Source organism: Merops nubicus, unplaced genomic scaffold (genome assembly GCF_000691845.1).
Source record: "Merops nubicus isolate BGI_N331 unplaced genomic scaffold, ASM69184v1 scaffold47765, whole genome shotgun sequence".
Lineage (NCBI taxonomy): Eukaryota > Metazoa > Chordata > Aves > Coraciiformes > Meropidae > Merops > Merops nubicus.
In genome coordinates, this window is record NW_008608542.1 from 1 (window position 1) to 14135 (window position 14135).

Here is a 14135-nt window from a genome sequence, read left to right on the forward strand (position 1 = left end):
CGTGGTGTGAGTGCTGCGGGGCCGGGGGTCGGGGCCGTGTTCCGGGGAGTCCCTGCGGGGAGCCCGGGGCGGCTGCAGGGCCGCTCCCGCCTGGGGAGGGTTGCCGGGGTGACGCTGGCTGAGAGAAAAGGTCCGTGGAAAACGTGCGGGAAGGAGAAACGGGCGCTGCCGCCTCGCCACCTGAGGTTACTCAGTGGGTAACAACCGCGGCGACCAGCCGGTGTTGGGCTCGTGAAGTTCTGCGCACCTGAAAGAGCTGTCGTCATCTACAGCTGGAAGCACCTGAGTGCGGTTGTTCCTTTGTTTTTAATGAAAACAGATACAGTGCTTCACGGAGATGGTGCTAAAAGCTTTACATCCATCTCGTGGAGAAGTGTTGTTCTTAAGCCATGTAGTCACTAATTTATATCAGCTGGGTGCCCCTGCCGGGCTGCTGTATTTCCCTGGGCAATGCACAGCACAGAGCTCTGCTTCGTGCTGCCAGGTAGGCTGTACGAACTGGAGCTTTTCTTTCTGATGCCATTGATGTTCCTTGAGGAGCTTTGTTTTCTTCTCATGGGAATCTCTGAGTTGAGGATGGAGCTGGTGTGAGGGGAAGCCTTCAGGCTGTCAGTAGTCTGTGGGAACTCTGGTATAGCTTAAGCACTATATTAGCAGAAACTGAAAAGCCTCCAAATTGTAAAATCACTTTGCTAGCTTGGGGAGACAGAGAGGAAGAGGAGTGGCAGCAAAACACATTCGTCTGAGACTGGGCTTTTAGCATTGGTTATAATTATGCAGGTTGGGGTTAGTTTGAGTAACTGAGACATGTTACTTGAACACAACTTGTTCCATTTCTTTTTTTACCATTTTCTGCAATGCTGGATGCTGTTACTAATCTTAATTTTGTAACTGTTAATTTGTTGTTACAGAAAGCCTAAAACTAAGAGAGCAAAAAGATTTCTTGAGAAGCGAGAACCCAAACTCAAAGAAAATACAAAAAATGCTATGCTTATAAAAGGAGGAAATGCAAACTTGACAGTGACTGAAGTGCTTAAAGACATTGTAAGTTACTGGACATGTGTGCTGCCTTTAATTGTACAACCTTTTGTGCTACACCATGGGTACCTTCCCTTTTCTTACAGTTTGCATTTTACCTGCTGCAAGATCACAGTCTCTCTGTTCCCAAGATTTCAGCTTCACTGGTATTCCAAAGGTGTCATTGTCTGCCCCTATTTTTCCTGTTTCCTCTTTGCCAGAATTTTTTAGCTTGTTCTCTTCATTATTATTTTTTCTGTTGTTGTCCAGTGTATAAGGTGAAGTGTTGCAAGTCTGTCTGAAAACAAGATAATTAGGTACGGAATTGGGACTGGATCACACAGCTGAAGTCATATCCCAGAATCCTGTAAACTGTTTGTGTGTAGTGATACGGAGCTTTCAGCCTCTCCCAGAATTTAACAATCCTGTCACCAAACCCCATACCTGAAAATGTTATCGTTGTTCCTACACTCTTTTCTCTGCTCCCTTTGTAATTTCCTTACCATCAGTGTCAGGTTGTTGGTCACTCTGGTTTTCTTCATGCCCCTAGAAGCAGAGTGGTTGTGTTACATGCCTTTCATCTCAGCTGTTTCTCAGTTATTGCATTATATTGTAGTTTCTAGAAATAAATTCTACTGCGATTAACTGGGAACCAAGACTGCTGCCAGCTTGAAGGGTATTATTGTGAGAAGGGCTTTTCAGATGCCTTCTTCTAGACCGATTTGCACAAACAATCACTATTGCATGTGATCACATAAGTGGTAGGGTTTTAAAAAAAGCAGTGTTGTGCTCTTGAATGTATTAGAGATAACACTTGTTTAACCTTCTCTTTTGCAGTATGCTGTGAAGAAGCCTTTTGCTATACTGTATAAAAAGTAAGTGGTAATTTCAAAGCATGAGTAGAGACGCTGGGTAGTGTGGAGGCTTAACCAGTGGAAAGGATTGCAGAAGGTGCCTGAGACTCATCTGAAATGTCAGTAGGCTGGGAACAAGCTCCACGTGATCAGTGCAGGTGTTGAGCCCAGTTCTGTGCAGGTGTTAAGGAACAGGATTCAGCAAACTTGAACATTTTGCTTCTCTGATCTGTGCAAACGTGAGTGAGGTTCTGTGTCAGGTGGGCAGGCTGGACTTCTTATATCCTAATTCTTATCAATTCGGGTTATGAATTGTAATGTTAGATACATCTTGCTCAAAATGAGAAGCCAGTATATGTATGGACGTAGTGCAAAAACATTAACTGTAACAGCTAAATTTAATGCTGGATGAGCAGGCAAAGGCTGTTGTTTATGAAGTGTCGCTGCAGATGGTCTGGAAGTCAGGCCTCAGGAGACAGGAACTGTGGAGGAAAGTACTTAAAATGGCAGCAGACGCCCTAAGGAACTACTAGCAGTATTAATAATGGCTTAAGGTTTGAACTAAAACTGAACCTCTACTGGAGTTTCCAGCTGAATGCAGAATTTCAGAGAACTAATTAGAAGTGCTTATCTGGACGTGTTTTGTGGCTTTTTTTTTTTTCCCCTCTCCCAGGAAAAATATTACCAGGCCTTTTGAGGACCAAACATCATTGGTAAGTATCAACCATGTTTTCTCTTGAGACATTTTTACAGCCTTAAGGTCATGAAGTAGATCTGTATGTGAAGGAAAAAATCCTTATGTCTACATGCTGGGCACAAGTGTACTTTCTTGTCTGAAAACAAAGAGGAAGCATATCTGAGGAATTCTCTGTAAATAAAAAGGAGAGGAGGGGAGGAAGAGCTTAATGGTCATTAAGGATCCTTTTTAAAAAAGTGAAGGCAGCCAATTGTGCATGCTAGAGGAGTTCCTGAAGCTGTTGGACAACTGAGTTAAAGCATTTTTCATGTGCTAGGAACAAAAAATCATTGTGGTTGCAGCATCGATACATCAACATGCAAATTTATGTAGGCTGCATTAATACTGATGCTGAGCTGTTGTAGTATGTTCTTCTGCTCTGGGCATGGAGCACAGGATCACTGACATCCCTAAAATACTGTGAGTGGAATGGAAAACCTGCTGCAGGCAGCAGGAGAGCTTTGCTATGTCATTTGCTGAAACTAAACCTCTCACAGTTCTACAGCTGGATGCCTTCATTGCAGAGTCATATAGGAATGAGCTGATCATCAGCTGACCACTCATTTAAACTTTCCAGGGCAACATGGCAGCTAAAATCATTCTGATATTTTAAAAGCGTGTCAGTGAAGTTCTAATTCTTGGAACCTCAAAACAGTGGAGTTGTGTCATTGAGAACAGCCTCAACAAATAATTGGAGACTAGAAAGGTATGGGAAGGCAAACTAAACTAGGTATTTTGTGTGGTTTTTTTTTTTTTTTTAACTTGATTAAAGACTTTTTTTTAAAAAGGGCAGTTTTGCAAGGTGTGATGTTGCAAGGTATGCAGGACACTCGAGTTTGTTGCATCTTTTTAATAAAATGTCCTACAGCTGCTAGGGAATTTGCATATATCAGCACACAGTGATTAACAGAGCTCTATGAAGAAGTGTTTCAAAGGGAGTCCTCTCTGGTCTGTTCTTGGTCTGTCTTCAGTCAGTATTTTTCAGGGGCCTGGTGGCAGAGCTCCGTGCTGAGCTGTGTGGCTTGTATGTGCAATGAACCCATGAACATGGCCTAGGATTGCTCCTGGGGGTGTCTCCTGATGTCCCAGAGTATCAGAGCTGGCATGTCCTCACTTAGTTGCTGATGTTGCAGGGGTGGGAGGAGACGCAGTGGCTTTTTCCACTTCACAACTGCAAACTGCAGGTAGAGAAACTCTGTGTCTGGGAAGTACTGGATAAATAGCATGTGTATATCTCAGAACTATGGGTGATATTCAGAACAAGGGGCTGCCTTGAGAATCAGCAATGTGTAAAGAGGCTTTGGAGTTGGACATCCTCAGAAAGAATTTGGGCCATGTTGGTTCTGGACATATTACCATAATAGCTCCTCTATCTGCTCAACCTGGAGAAAAGGTCTTGTCTATGATAGTCACCAGTGGCTTGGGTTTTAAGTAGCATCTTAGTCTTAAACAATAAATTGATGTGAAGTTGCTTTTCTAGTAGGACACTTGTGCCCAAGTGTGAGAACATCAGATATTTGCAGCTGTTCCTAGGCTTGCTGTTGGGGGAATTAAGTGTTTATTCAGAAGCTGCTGGGCAAAGCTAATATGCTGCATAAAGCTTAGCTCGGTATTTCAAACAAGGCATTACAACTGCAGCTAACTTGCAAATACTCTTCAAGCAAGGAGAAGTGACTGAGGGTATCTTATGTAAAAACAAATAATGAAGAGTTAGGAAAATGGGCATACAGATCAAATGGCAAGAAAAAAAAAAATGCCTGACTTGATCTTTAAGACTGCAGTTTGAAATAATAGAAGAAATCAGTTATGATTTGAACCTTGAATTCCACTGTCAAATTTAGTTTATGTGGCCCTGGACATGCTCAAAATTCTTCTGGTAAGTGCAGTTGCTCTTCTCATGAAACATCTCCTAAACTCATGTGTTTGTGACATCTACCTTCACCAAATACTTTAAGCACTACAAACTGGAACTCATAAGTTTTGTTCTTTTCCTCACTTGTAGGAATTTTTTTCCAAGAAATCAGATTGTTCTTTGTTTCTGTTTGGCTCTCATAACAAGAAGCGTCCTAACAACCTGGTAATAGGTAATGTGTCTCACTTGGGCTTTTATTTGGATGAAAGGTCTAGTTTTCAATGAATATTTAAATAGCCAGATTTTCTTTTTTCACTTTCACAGGTCGCATGTTTGACTATCATGTCCTAGACATGATTGAACTAGGCATTGAGAATTTTGTATCCCTAAAAGATGTCAAGGTGAGGAACTGCTAATCCAGTATATCAGTGACATCTACTGGTGAATTTTTTGGGTGCATTGGCTTTTTCTGGGCTTTAAGGACGAGCATTGTTTAAAAAAGTGTTTCATGCAGTATATAAGGGTTGCTAATCTGTGTACCGCGGAATGCTATTTTTTATGTTTTGCTTTTTATTTTATTTTAAAGAGTTGCATTTACAAAATTGCGTAGTCAGCAAAATTGCAACTCATGGTAGGTTTGTAAATAAACTGGCACAGGCTCTGAAAACTAAAACCCATCTTCTCAAACTGTAACTAAAGAGGGAAACGCTGCTGACTGAGATCATCCTGACACTTTCTTTTGCTTTCAGTAGCACATAAATGCCAGTTTTCAGGGAACTATATTTAAACACAGAGAAATTAGGCCCATGTCTGAAGTAACTAATCTAGATAATTCACCTTTTATGGTCATGTCAGGCTCATTTTGACAAGACTAAGACCTATTTCATACATGTGTACTCTTGTATCAAGCATTTCATAGCAGTTCTTGCAAACCCAAGGGATTTTTATGGTACTTACCTCATCACAGCATATGAATTGGCAGGACGGTACAGAAGGAGAAAGAAATACAGATTATAAAGGGAGAAGATTGCCTTGAAGTCAGATTGTAGTGTATGTCTTCATAACGCTGTTCATAGCAAGGAAGTTAGAGTTAGGTAAATGTATTTGTTGGCCAGAATTAAAATTAGATGATTGACTAAACTATTTTTTTTTGCCTTTTATGTACTTTCTTGTTAGTAGTTGCAGTCAAATTCACTCATTTTTACCAGAAAGTGTTACCTTGCACATTTTGTAGTAAAGAACCTTTTTTTCAATCCAGCATAAAGAATAATAAAATTCATCCTTTTAAAAACAAAGTCCTTCCATAAACATTCAGTGTTGTTCAATAAAAAAACACCCCAAACCCAGTGTCTGTTCTGTCCATACCGGTCACAGGTCTCAACAATTTTTCATTCAGTGTTGAACCGGTAACCACCTATTAAGTCACTAATACATTCCCTAACACAGTCTGAGTTATTTCTTCTGTGGTAAAATTCTTTTTTTTGCAGAACAGCAAATGTCCTGAAGGAACAAAACCCATGTTGATATTTGCTGGTGACGTGTTTGATGTAAATGAGGAATACAGAAGACTGAAGAGCCTTCTTATTGGTCAGTATTTTGATGATTTCGGCAGTAGAATTGCATAAATCTGTGGTAATGTCATCTGCTGGGAAATGCTGGTTTGTCAATAATTGTTTGCTTATGTTCAGCACAGAAAGAAAACAAGAACAGGCACTTTTAGGTTTCATGTCACATGAAATTAAAGTTAACTAATCATCAGAGGTAGGGAAGAAGATTACCCTAAGGGACTCCGAAACTTAAACTTTGTGTTTGCTAAAATGTATGGCTTTGTGGAAAAATCTTGCCATTTTTCAAAAATTCTTTACCTTGTAATTGTATTAGATCATCACTTTTGTAACCAAGTAATATTTCTGAACTATTTAATTTGCAATCATTGGATTAAGTTCAGAAAGCAGGATATTTTTGCTTGCAAAAAAAAGTCAAATCAGTATATTGAGCTTTTGTTTATATAATGAAAACATATTCTGTTGGAAATTTGACCAATTCTAACAGAAGTGCCTCTGGTTAGAGTACTTGGAAAGAACATGTGCAGTAAAAATCAGCTGTAGGTAGTAGCTGTGTCATAACTTCAAGGCAGGCTTCAAGCTTAGTAAACAAACTGGCATAAAGCTTTTTACTGTCTCGGGGTTGGAGACTTTGGAAGATAAAGTACATCATGGTGTTTTTTTTTCTGGTGAGCTACAAAAAAAGATTATACTTTTCTTAGCGTAGCTTTTTGGGACATAGAAGTCATATAGTACTGTAGGTCTTGACACTTCAAAAAATGGATCTTGCTTGGTAGAACTAGATCTAGTAAGTGGGGTGGCGTGTTTTTTATTTTTAATAGGTTTCCTAAAACTAGATTAACTTTTTTTTTAAAGCTCTGGTAAAATAGTGGAACTAGCCCAGTAAGAACAGTTATGTTCTTTCTGTTCCATTCTTGGGTTGTACCAATTAGTAATTTTACAGTTTTGCAATATCTCCCTTGCATATAAAATAAATATTGGTCAGGCTCGTTTTTTTTCTAGCCAAAGAGGCAAGTGATTGCTCTCGAAAGAGACCTTAAAAATGAGGTTCACCCCCCTCTGCCCCCCTTAGTATTATAATTTCTTATGGCAAGATGTTTCTTCTGGGATGAGATTGAAAAGGGAGCAGGGGAGGAGAAAATTTGCACCCTCTCTACAGCTGCCGTTCTTGGGGATGCATGGAAGGCTGGTAAATGTACTTGCAGACCTCTGGGGGTGGGTGATTATTGAATACAGAGATAAGCGAGTTTTAATACTGCATGTTTGTGTCACTTGAAATGAGTATTCACACTGCAGGAAGGAGATGCTTGCTTTTCTGAGCTGTGTCTTCTTCAGGCATCCACACAAGGTTGGTGATTGGCATCCAGATGTGCTTATGCACACTGTGATCAAACAACCTTAAGTGGAAGACATGCGTTGTTAGAGGGTTGCCAAACAACCCACTAGTCTTTCCTGCCCTGTTTTGATGTTCATCTGCCCTCTTCCTCTGCTTTTTATTTGCCTTTAATAACTGTGGTCAAATGTACTCAAATTGGCACCCAGTCTTTCTTCCTGAACTTACTCCAAGTATTCCAGGTCTCGATGTTATGCTGACTTCTGTGAAATGCCTAGATGAACAACAACAAAGGAAAAGGTTAAGGAGTGTAAAGGCTTCAAGGCAGCACTAACCAATTAAAATAGTTTGGCTAATAACTTGACCTGTTTCAAAACTGCCCTTAACTAATAGGGAAGAACTGATTCTTTCTGCTCCTGCAAAAGATAGTGCTTTTAAGCTGTCACTCGATTGTGAAGAAAGATAGAAAAACTGTCTTTGTAACAACTACAGCAAATATTTTGTTACTGTAGCAGTATTGTTGGGATCCCAGGGGGAACATTAGATAGCTAACAGTTTCTTGTTGCCACTGCAGTGTGATGCCTGTGATTTTGTGAGCAACCAAGTTTTCTTTGGCTTTTGTGGTATCAAAAGGGTTTATGCACGTTTGGAATATCATCTTACGGCAATTTCTTTGTAAAATTAAAGGCAAGGGTGAATTATTTTCTTCATGGTAACCAAACCCCACAGCCTGCTGACATTGTGAAGTAGAAGTTACTTAGGAAAAATAAATGGCAGCTGCATTTTTCTTTAGAGACCTGGAAAACAAAGACATCCCATTCTTTCTCTTTTGGTTTTTGTTGCCTACGGATGTGGTAGTGTAGGAATTAATTTATGGTGCAAGTCCTTGGAATGCAGTTAATGAAATTCTAATAACTTTTAATATTTGTATTGCTAAAATGTTTCATCTCTTACAACACTTCATGCTTGCTAGTTCTGTTATTGCAGAACTAAAAATGTCTGGACACTATGGGACTTACCCATACACTTTCCAAAATGTTGTTTTCCAAGAGACTTCTACAACTTTAGATTGACCATCAGCTGCGTCTTTATACAGCCTTCCTGACACAGACTTCGCGTGTCTCAAAAGATTTGTGGGTTCCTTCTGGCCAAGACAGGGGATGGCTGGGAAATATCAGGGTTAGAGTTAGAACTCTGTTAATGCTAACCATAGCTACATGGCTACAGTGTTACCAGCTTTTGGATCCAAACTGATACAAAAAGAAGTGCATAGGCTCGTGTTCCAAAATAATTTAGGCATTTAATCTGGAAGCAGAAAGGCATTGCAAAGCTCTCTGCAGGGAAAAAAAAGTAAATTAGAAGTCCTGGAAACACATTGGGGACAAACTGGTGAAAGAACTAGGAGTGGAAAGGAAGGAGAAAGCAAGTCTCTAGTCCAACCAAAGCAAGAGTTGTAAATTAAGAATACATTAAAAAAACCTTCAACTCTCTGGTTATACTGAAGTGTAAGGTTTCTGCTGTTGTTCGGCATTGCCAGGAAACAGAAATTCCTGACCACCTGCATTTGTTGAAAGAGATCATCCTGTGGGTGAAAAGATGTATGATGCCACGGGAAGCTGTGAAAGGGAGATGTTGCCCATAAAACCACTGCCGAGGTGAGCTTGTGCACCCACGGAGAACGAGCCGAGGCGAAAATGTGTGCCAGCAGCAAGCAGAATATTTTATTTGCAACTTTTCCTCTAACTACAAGCTCAACCCAGAAGAGGAGGAGAGAGAATATCAATTAACTGAGAAAATTTCCTGGCTAGACTCCAGCTGATATCTGCCAGACAGACTTTGTTTTGGATGTCACTTCAGTGGTGATACTCTTGCAAAAGGTAGCGGAGGAAGAGACAACTAGTTGAGGGATCTGAACGTGGGACAGAACGGAAGAGACTGATGGGTTTTGCATCTGTTAGCAGTTCTCCTGTGTTTCAGCACTGCCCTGTCATGTTTATTAGCACACCTTGTTCCCTCAGTCAAGGTCACATTCTTTCTCCACCCTCTGCACATGTTGGAGAGCTTGCTGGGCTTATTGCAAGCTCTCTAATGGCACAGGGTTTTTTTTCATATCCTGATACAAGAACCTCACTAGAGACAGCTCACATTGTGTTTAACCTGTACTTCAGCATTCTTTGCAACCTAGGCAAGCATTTAAAGTCTTTTTTTTTTTTTTTTTTATAGATGTGTTGCTTATTATATAGAGAAGATGTTAGTTGTAATGATGAGTGCTGCTTTACCTAAAGGACAGAGGTGCTTTGTTGTGGGGGAAGTATGAAAGAAACAACTTATCTAAACTTTTTCCCCAAGTCAAAGAGAGAAAGTGTAGGTAGGAGTAGACAAGATAGATACAGTTTTGGTCTGTTTTGTACTGGTTTTGATCCTCCCTTGTGCTCTTCTAAATCTGGCTCTGATTAAGAATTATAGGTATCAGTTTTTTGAATGATATCTTTAAACAGCTACCTGTACTAATGGCTTCTCTGTATTGATCTGTGTTTAGCTGAGCAAGAACTGGCCTAGCCACAGAATAAGATACGTTTCATTCTGTTTTAGAGCTGAATGTTTAGAAGAACGGACAATGCAATTATCCCAAATAACTTAATAAAGATAAGTTACTGCTTTGAAAGTGTATTTGCTCTTCTCCATGCACTTATTTTGAGGTAGTGTGTATATTGCTACCAAATTATCTCTAGGAAGTCACTGTATTCCTGTCAGGATTTGTATGCACACTTGGTTTCACCAGGGCAGGAGGTAACATGTGCAATGTGAAGTTCCTCTCCCATGTTTTAGCAGGGCTGGGGTTTTAATTAGGAGCTATTTAATGAGATTCCATTAAATGTACAGATCTGTATTTTCTAGAGCCATCCCCTCTATAGCCTTAGTTAGGTGCAGTAAGAATACCTATATGGGCAAGATGTTCACATCAGTGATACGATGCAGGTCTGTTGTGAAATAAACTGACTGATTACAGTCGTCTGTTAGTTCCATTTTCAGCCGAGAAACGTGCCATGTATTCTCTTCTAACTGTTCTTCCAGATTTCTTCAGAGGCCCTAGCGTGCCCAATATTCGCCTGGCTGGTTTGGAGCATGTTCTGCATTTCACAGCTGTAGATGGGAAAATTTACATGCGAAGCTATAAGTATGTATGAGTTTTATCTATTTGTTTGCTTTTTGGTACATTTGTCAACTTTTCCCTAAACTGAGCCTGTTGTGCAATTGAAGTGGCTTGAGCAATCGTTTGCTGCATTTAAAACGTGTCATGTGTAGAAGTGTTCCAGCATAACACAGACTACTGTGTACAGCAGAAGGAAAATGTGTAAACCTTAAACCTGCTGCTTGCTTCCTTGTTGAGCTCCCCCTTCTAGCAAGGAGAATTTGCTCTTTCGTGTGGCTGGATTGGTAAAGGGGTGTGAATTTACTTGGTGAATTCAAAGTACTGTCTTAGACACTACAGGCTTAGTCTGTCCTCAGGCTGATTTCCAGGACTCTCCTCCCTCAGGCGTTTGTCAGATGTGGACAGGTGGTAGGCTGCAGCCAGTGGAACACAAGGAAAGCCAGGAAAAGGCAGGACAAGACAGTCTTCCTTGCTGCAGTGGTGTTCACCCTCACAGTTCGTGGCCTTGCCATAGGAGGCTGTAAGCATTTGTGTGTTCTGTGAACATCAACGGTCGTGTGTTCTGTGAACATCAACGGTCATGTGTTCTCTGCAGTTCTGATTTCTCTTATAACAGAATCACTCCTATTGGTCTCATTCTTCAAAATAAACAAAAAGCTTTGTCAGCACTCAGGTTATTTCGCTATAAACAATAGGAAATGTTTTTTATGTCAATACCCAGTGTGCTGTTTTGAACTTGAGGAATGAATGATACAGCTTTCAGGGTACTTTAACTGAGTTTTAACAGTAATACTGATAATACTGGTCTCATTTAAAAAAGAAAAATAAAACACATATTTCAGGTTACATTTTCAGTGTGTCCAAATTGCAATGGGACAGATTTAATATGTTATAAATTGTTATTAACAGACGTCCAATAATAGAATCATCAGTAGCAATTGTTTTTAATAATCTTCCATACGACAGGACTGAACTGGCCCTTTAGGAAGACGGATAAATATTTGTCACAGAGGACAACATTGATTTTGTTGTTTTTTTTTTTTCCATTCTAGGGTGCTTCTGAAGAAATCTGGCTGCAAAATACCAAGGGTTGAACTGGAAGAGATGGGACCTTCATTAGATCTGGTTATGAGGAGGACACATTTAGCTTCAGATGACCTTTGTAAGCTGTCTTTAAAACAACCAAAAGCCCTGAAGGTACATACCTTGGCATGTATATTACTTCCCAGTCTATCTGTGAAGAAGAGCAAAAGCTGAAGCATTAATTATGGTGTATTTGATGAAAGCATACTTTTTATATAGGCCAGCTGAGATTTCTGGGTCCACAGCACTTTTGTAGTGATCAGCAGGTATACAAACTCTCCTCTGGAAGCATATAGAACATACAGAACAAATCTTAATGTCTAAGCTCCAAGCAATGTGTGTGGCTATGCTTTTAGGCACTTGCTTTTCACCAGAGGTCCTGGCACTCTCTGCTCAGAAATACTGATGTTCTTTTTCCCCTACAGCCTAAGAAGAAAAAGAATATCTCCCATGATGTGTTTGGTACAACTTACGGTCGAATCCACATGCAGAAGCAAGATCTTGCTAAACTGCAAACGCGGAAAATGAAAGGGTTAAAAAAGAGGCCAGCTGAGAAATTGGCTGAAGATGGTGGTGGAGTTAGTCCGAAAAAGTCAAAATCAGCTTAACACTCTGCAACAACTTTGAAAACTTTGTGCCTTCTAGTTTAGTACATATATTGTAATATAAATGTCGGACATAAAAGAAACAGCTGCTGTTAGCTTTACATTTATTTCTTTAAAAATTAAATTTTTTATGGTTCGTCATTTTAAAGGGACCATGGGGGTATTGAGCTTTAACATGGAACCTGGTTACTTAAAATAAAAAATGTGACATAACTTGCTTAGTTTTCCAAAGCGGAGTATTTATTCTCTCAGTGTTAGCAAACAAACGCTGCTGAGGCAGGTGACTCACTTCCCGGGCAGTTTTGTGGCTATTATGTTTGGAGCCCTTGATCACTTGACTCATCTTGCACGTTCCATGCAGGACCAGAGTAGAGTGTGTGGATAATATGCACATCACAACTTCTCTGCTCGATTGTTGTTGATGTTTCAGGTTTTGCACCACTGCAGTGCTCAGTAAACTGTTTCCTGAAGTGTGAGCTCACGTTAGGTGTCTGATGCCAGACTGTGTGTTTAACTATTGCACCAAGCCCTACTTTACTCTTGCAGAATCCGGAGCGATTAAGGTGGTTTTACTGTGTTCATCACCATGGTAGCAAAGTACCTGATGTTTGCTTTAGGCATAAATGAACCCTTTGCAGTTTGAATTTCAATCTTTGATGCTTGATTTGTGCCCAGAATGGAAGTATGTGAAGCAACCATGAAAGGTACAAGGCTTTTCTTCTTACCCTGCTTTCCTCCTGAGTTTGTGCTCGTGAGTTAGCGAAGACTCAGTTAAAGACTTGGGTAAAGGGGGTGAGAGTTTAAGAGGTTGGTGAGACTTCAGTGTGGTGTGGTGTGTTTTGGAATGTACTAAGAAACCCTGCTTTTTTCCTTCTGCTTGTCTCTTTGGAAGGTATTGCTCTGCCCTTTAGCATAATTGTGATAAAAGTGTATACACTTTATCCTGAACCCAGCAAGCTTGTTCATCCTACCTACATTTTTAATACTTTAGCATCTCCTGTTAGTTTTCTTAGTGTAATCAGCTGAAGTGTCATGATAGAAACAGGTGGGTTGTTCTTTTCACTTCTGCATCCTGGATGGAAGCTGTTGGGCAGCTTTGCTCTCCATATGTGAGAGCTGAGTTGTAGCTGGCTATGCAAATGCCACACATGATGTTCTTGCTGTGCTGGCTTGATAAAACTTGTAGTGTGAAAAAAGAAAGGGCTTTAAAAGTCTGGGATGTTTTTGAGAGCACAAACATATTTATCTTGCATGTATTACCTATTTTTTTTAATATTACACAAAATAAATTTCATGGCTCTCTCTAAATCCCTTTCTCTGATCCATAACCATGTGTTTGAGAAATTGGTAGTTCCATAAGCTATTTCAGATTTCTTTTTCCCACTGTATCTTTCTGAAGGAGAAATCACTACACTTTTGACTGAAAGCCACCTTTGGTAATAGCTGTAAAAGAATTATATGAATGGCATGCTGTCTTTTATGAACTTAGTCGTAAAAGGAGTAGTAAAAGACCTGAAGTTTATGCAAGACAACATGCCTATAATTGTGAATGACTGTAAATTGTATTTTTCTAATTTGGAAGCTAATTTTTCTGCTTTTAAGACTGAATTCCATAGCAGTAACATAGACCATATAACATCCTGTTATGTCTCAATGTGAAAAGTGAGACAGTTACTCAGTATCAGTTCTCGGAGATAAGCTGCTGCTTCCTGGCACTGGTTTTGTTTCATGCTGCTGCTGGTTTGCTCCTTGTATGAAGAAGCAGCTCAGACAGGTGAGGGCTACCACACCTCCTGACAACGGGCTGTGGTTACTCTGTGGCTTCAGAGAGATGCAAATTCCTTGAGCATGCGAAATCAGTCAGTGGGGAGAACCCAGGAGTGTTTGTTGAGCCTTTGCAGGGTCTTCGGTCTCCGCTGCCTGGAGGTGGAACCTG

General features: G+C 40.2%; 1 protein-coding gene across 1 annotated transcript; it reads left to right on the forward strand.

Moving 5' to 3' along the window:
* Positions 1 to 917: 917 nt before the first annotated feature.
* On the forward strand, positions 918 to 12430 carry RPF2 (ribosome production factor 2 homolog (S. cerevisiae)). The gene is made up of 9 exons (XM_008940272.1): positions 918 to 1044; positions 1855 to 1892; positions 2545 to 2584; positions 4610 to 4691; positions 4784 to 4860; positions 5947 to 6046; positions 10433 to 10535; positions 11564 to 11708; positions 12020 to 12430. The coding sequence occupies exons 1-9, from the start codon at positions 988 to 990 to the stop codon at positions 12200 to 12202; spliced, it is 825 nt and encodes a 274-aa protein (XP_008938520.1). The 5' UTR covers positions 918 to 987; the 3' UTR covers positions 12203 to 12430.
* Positions 12431 to 14135: the final 1705 nt, after the last annotated feature.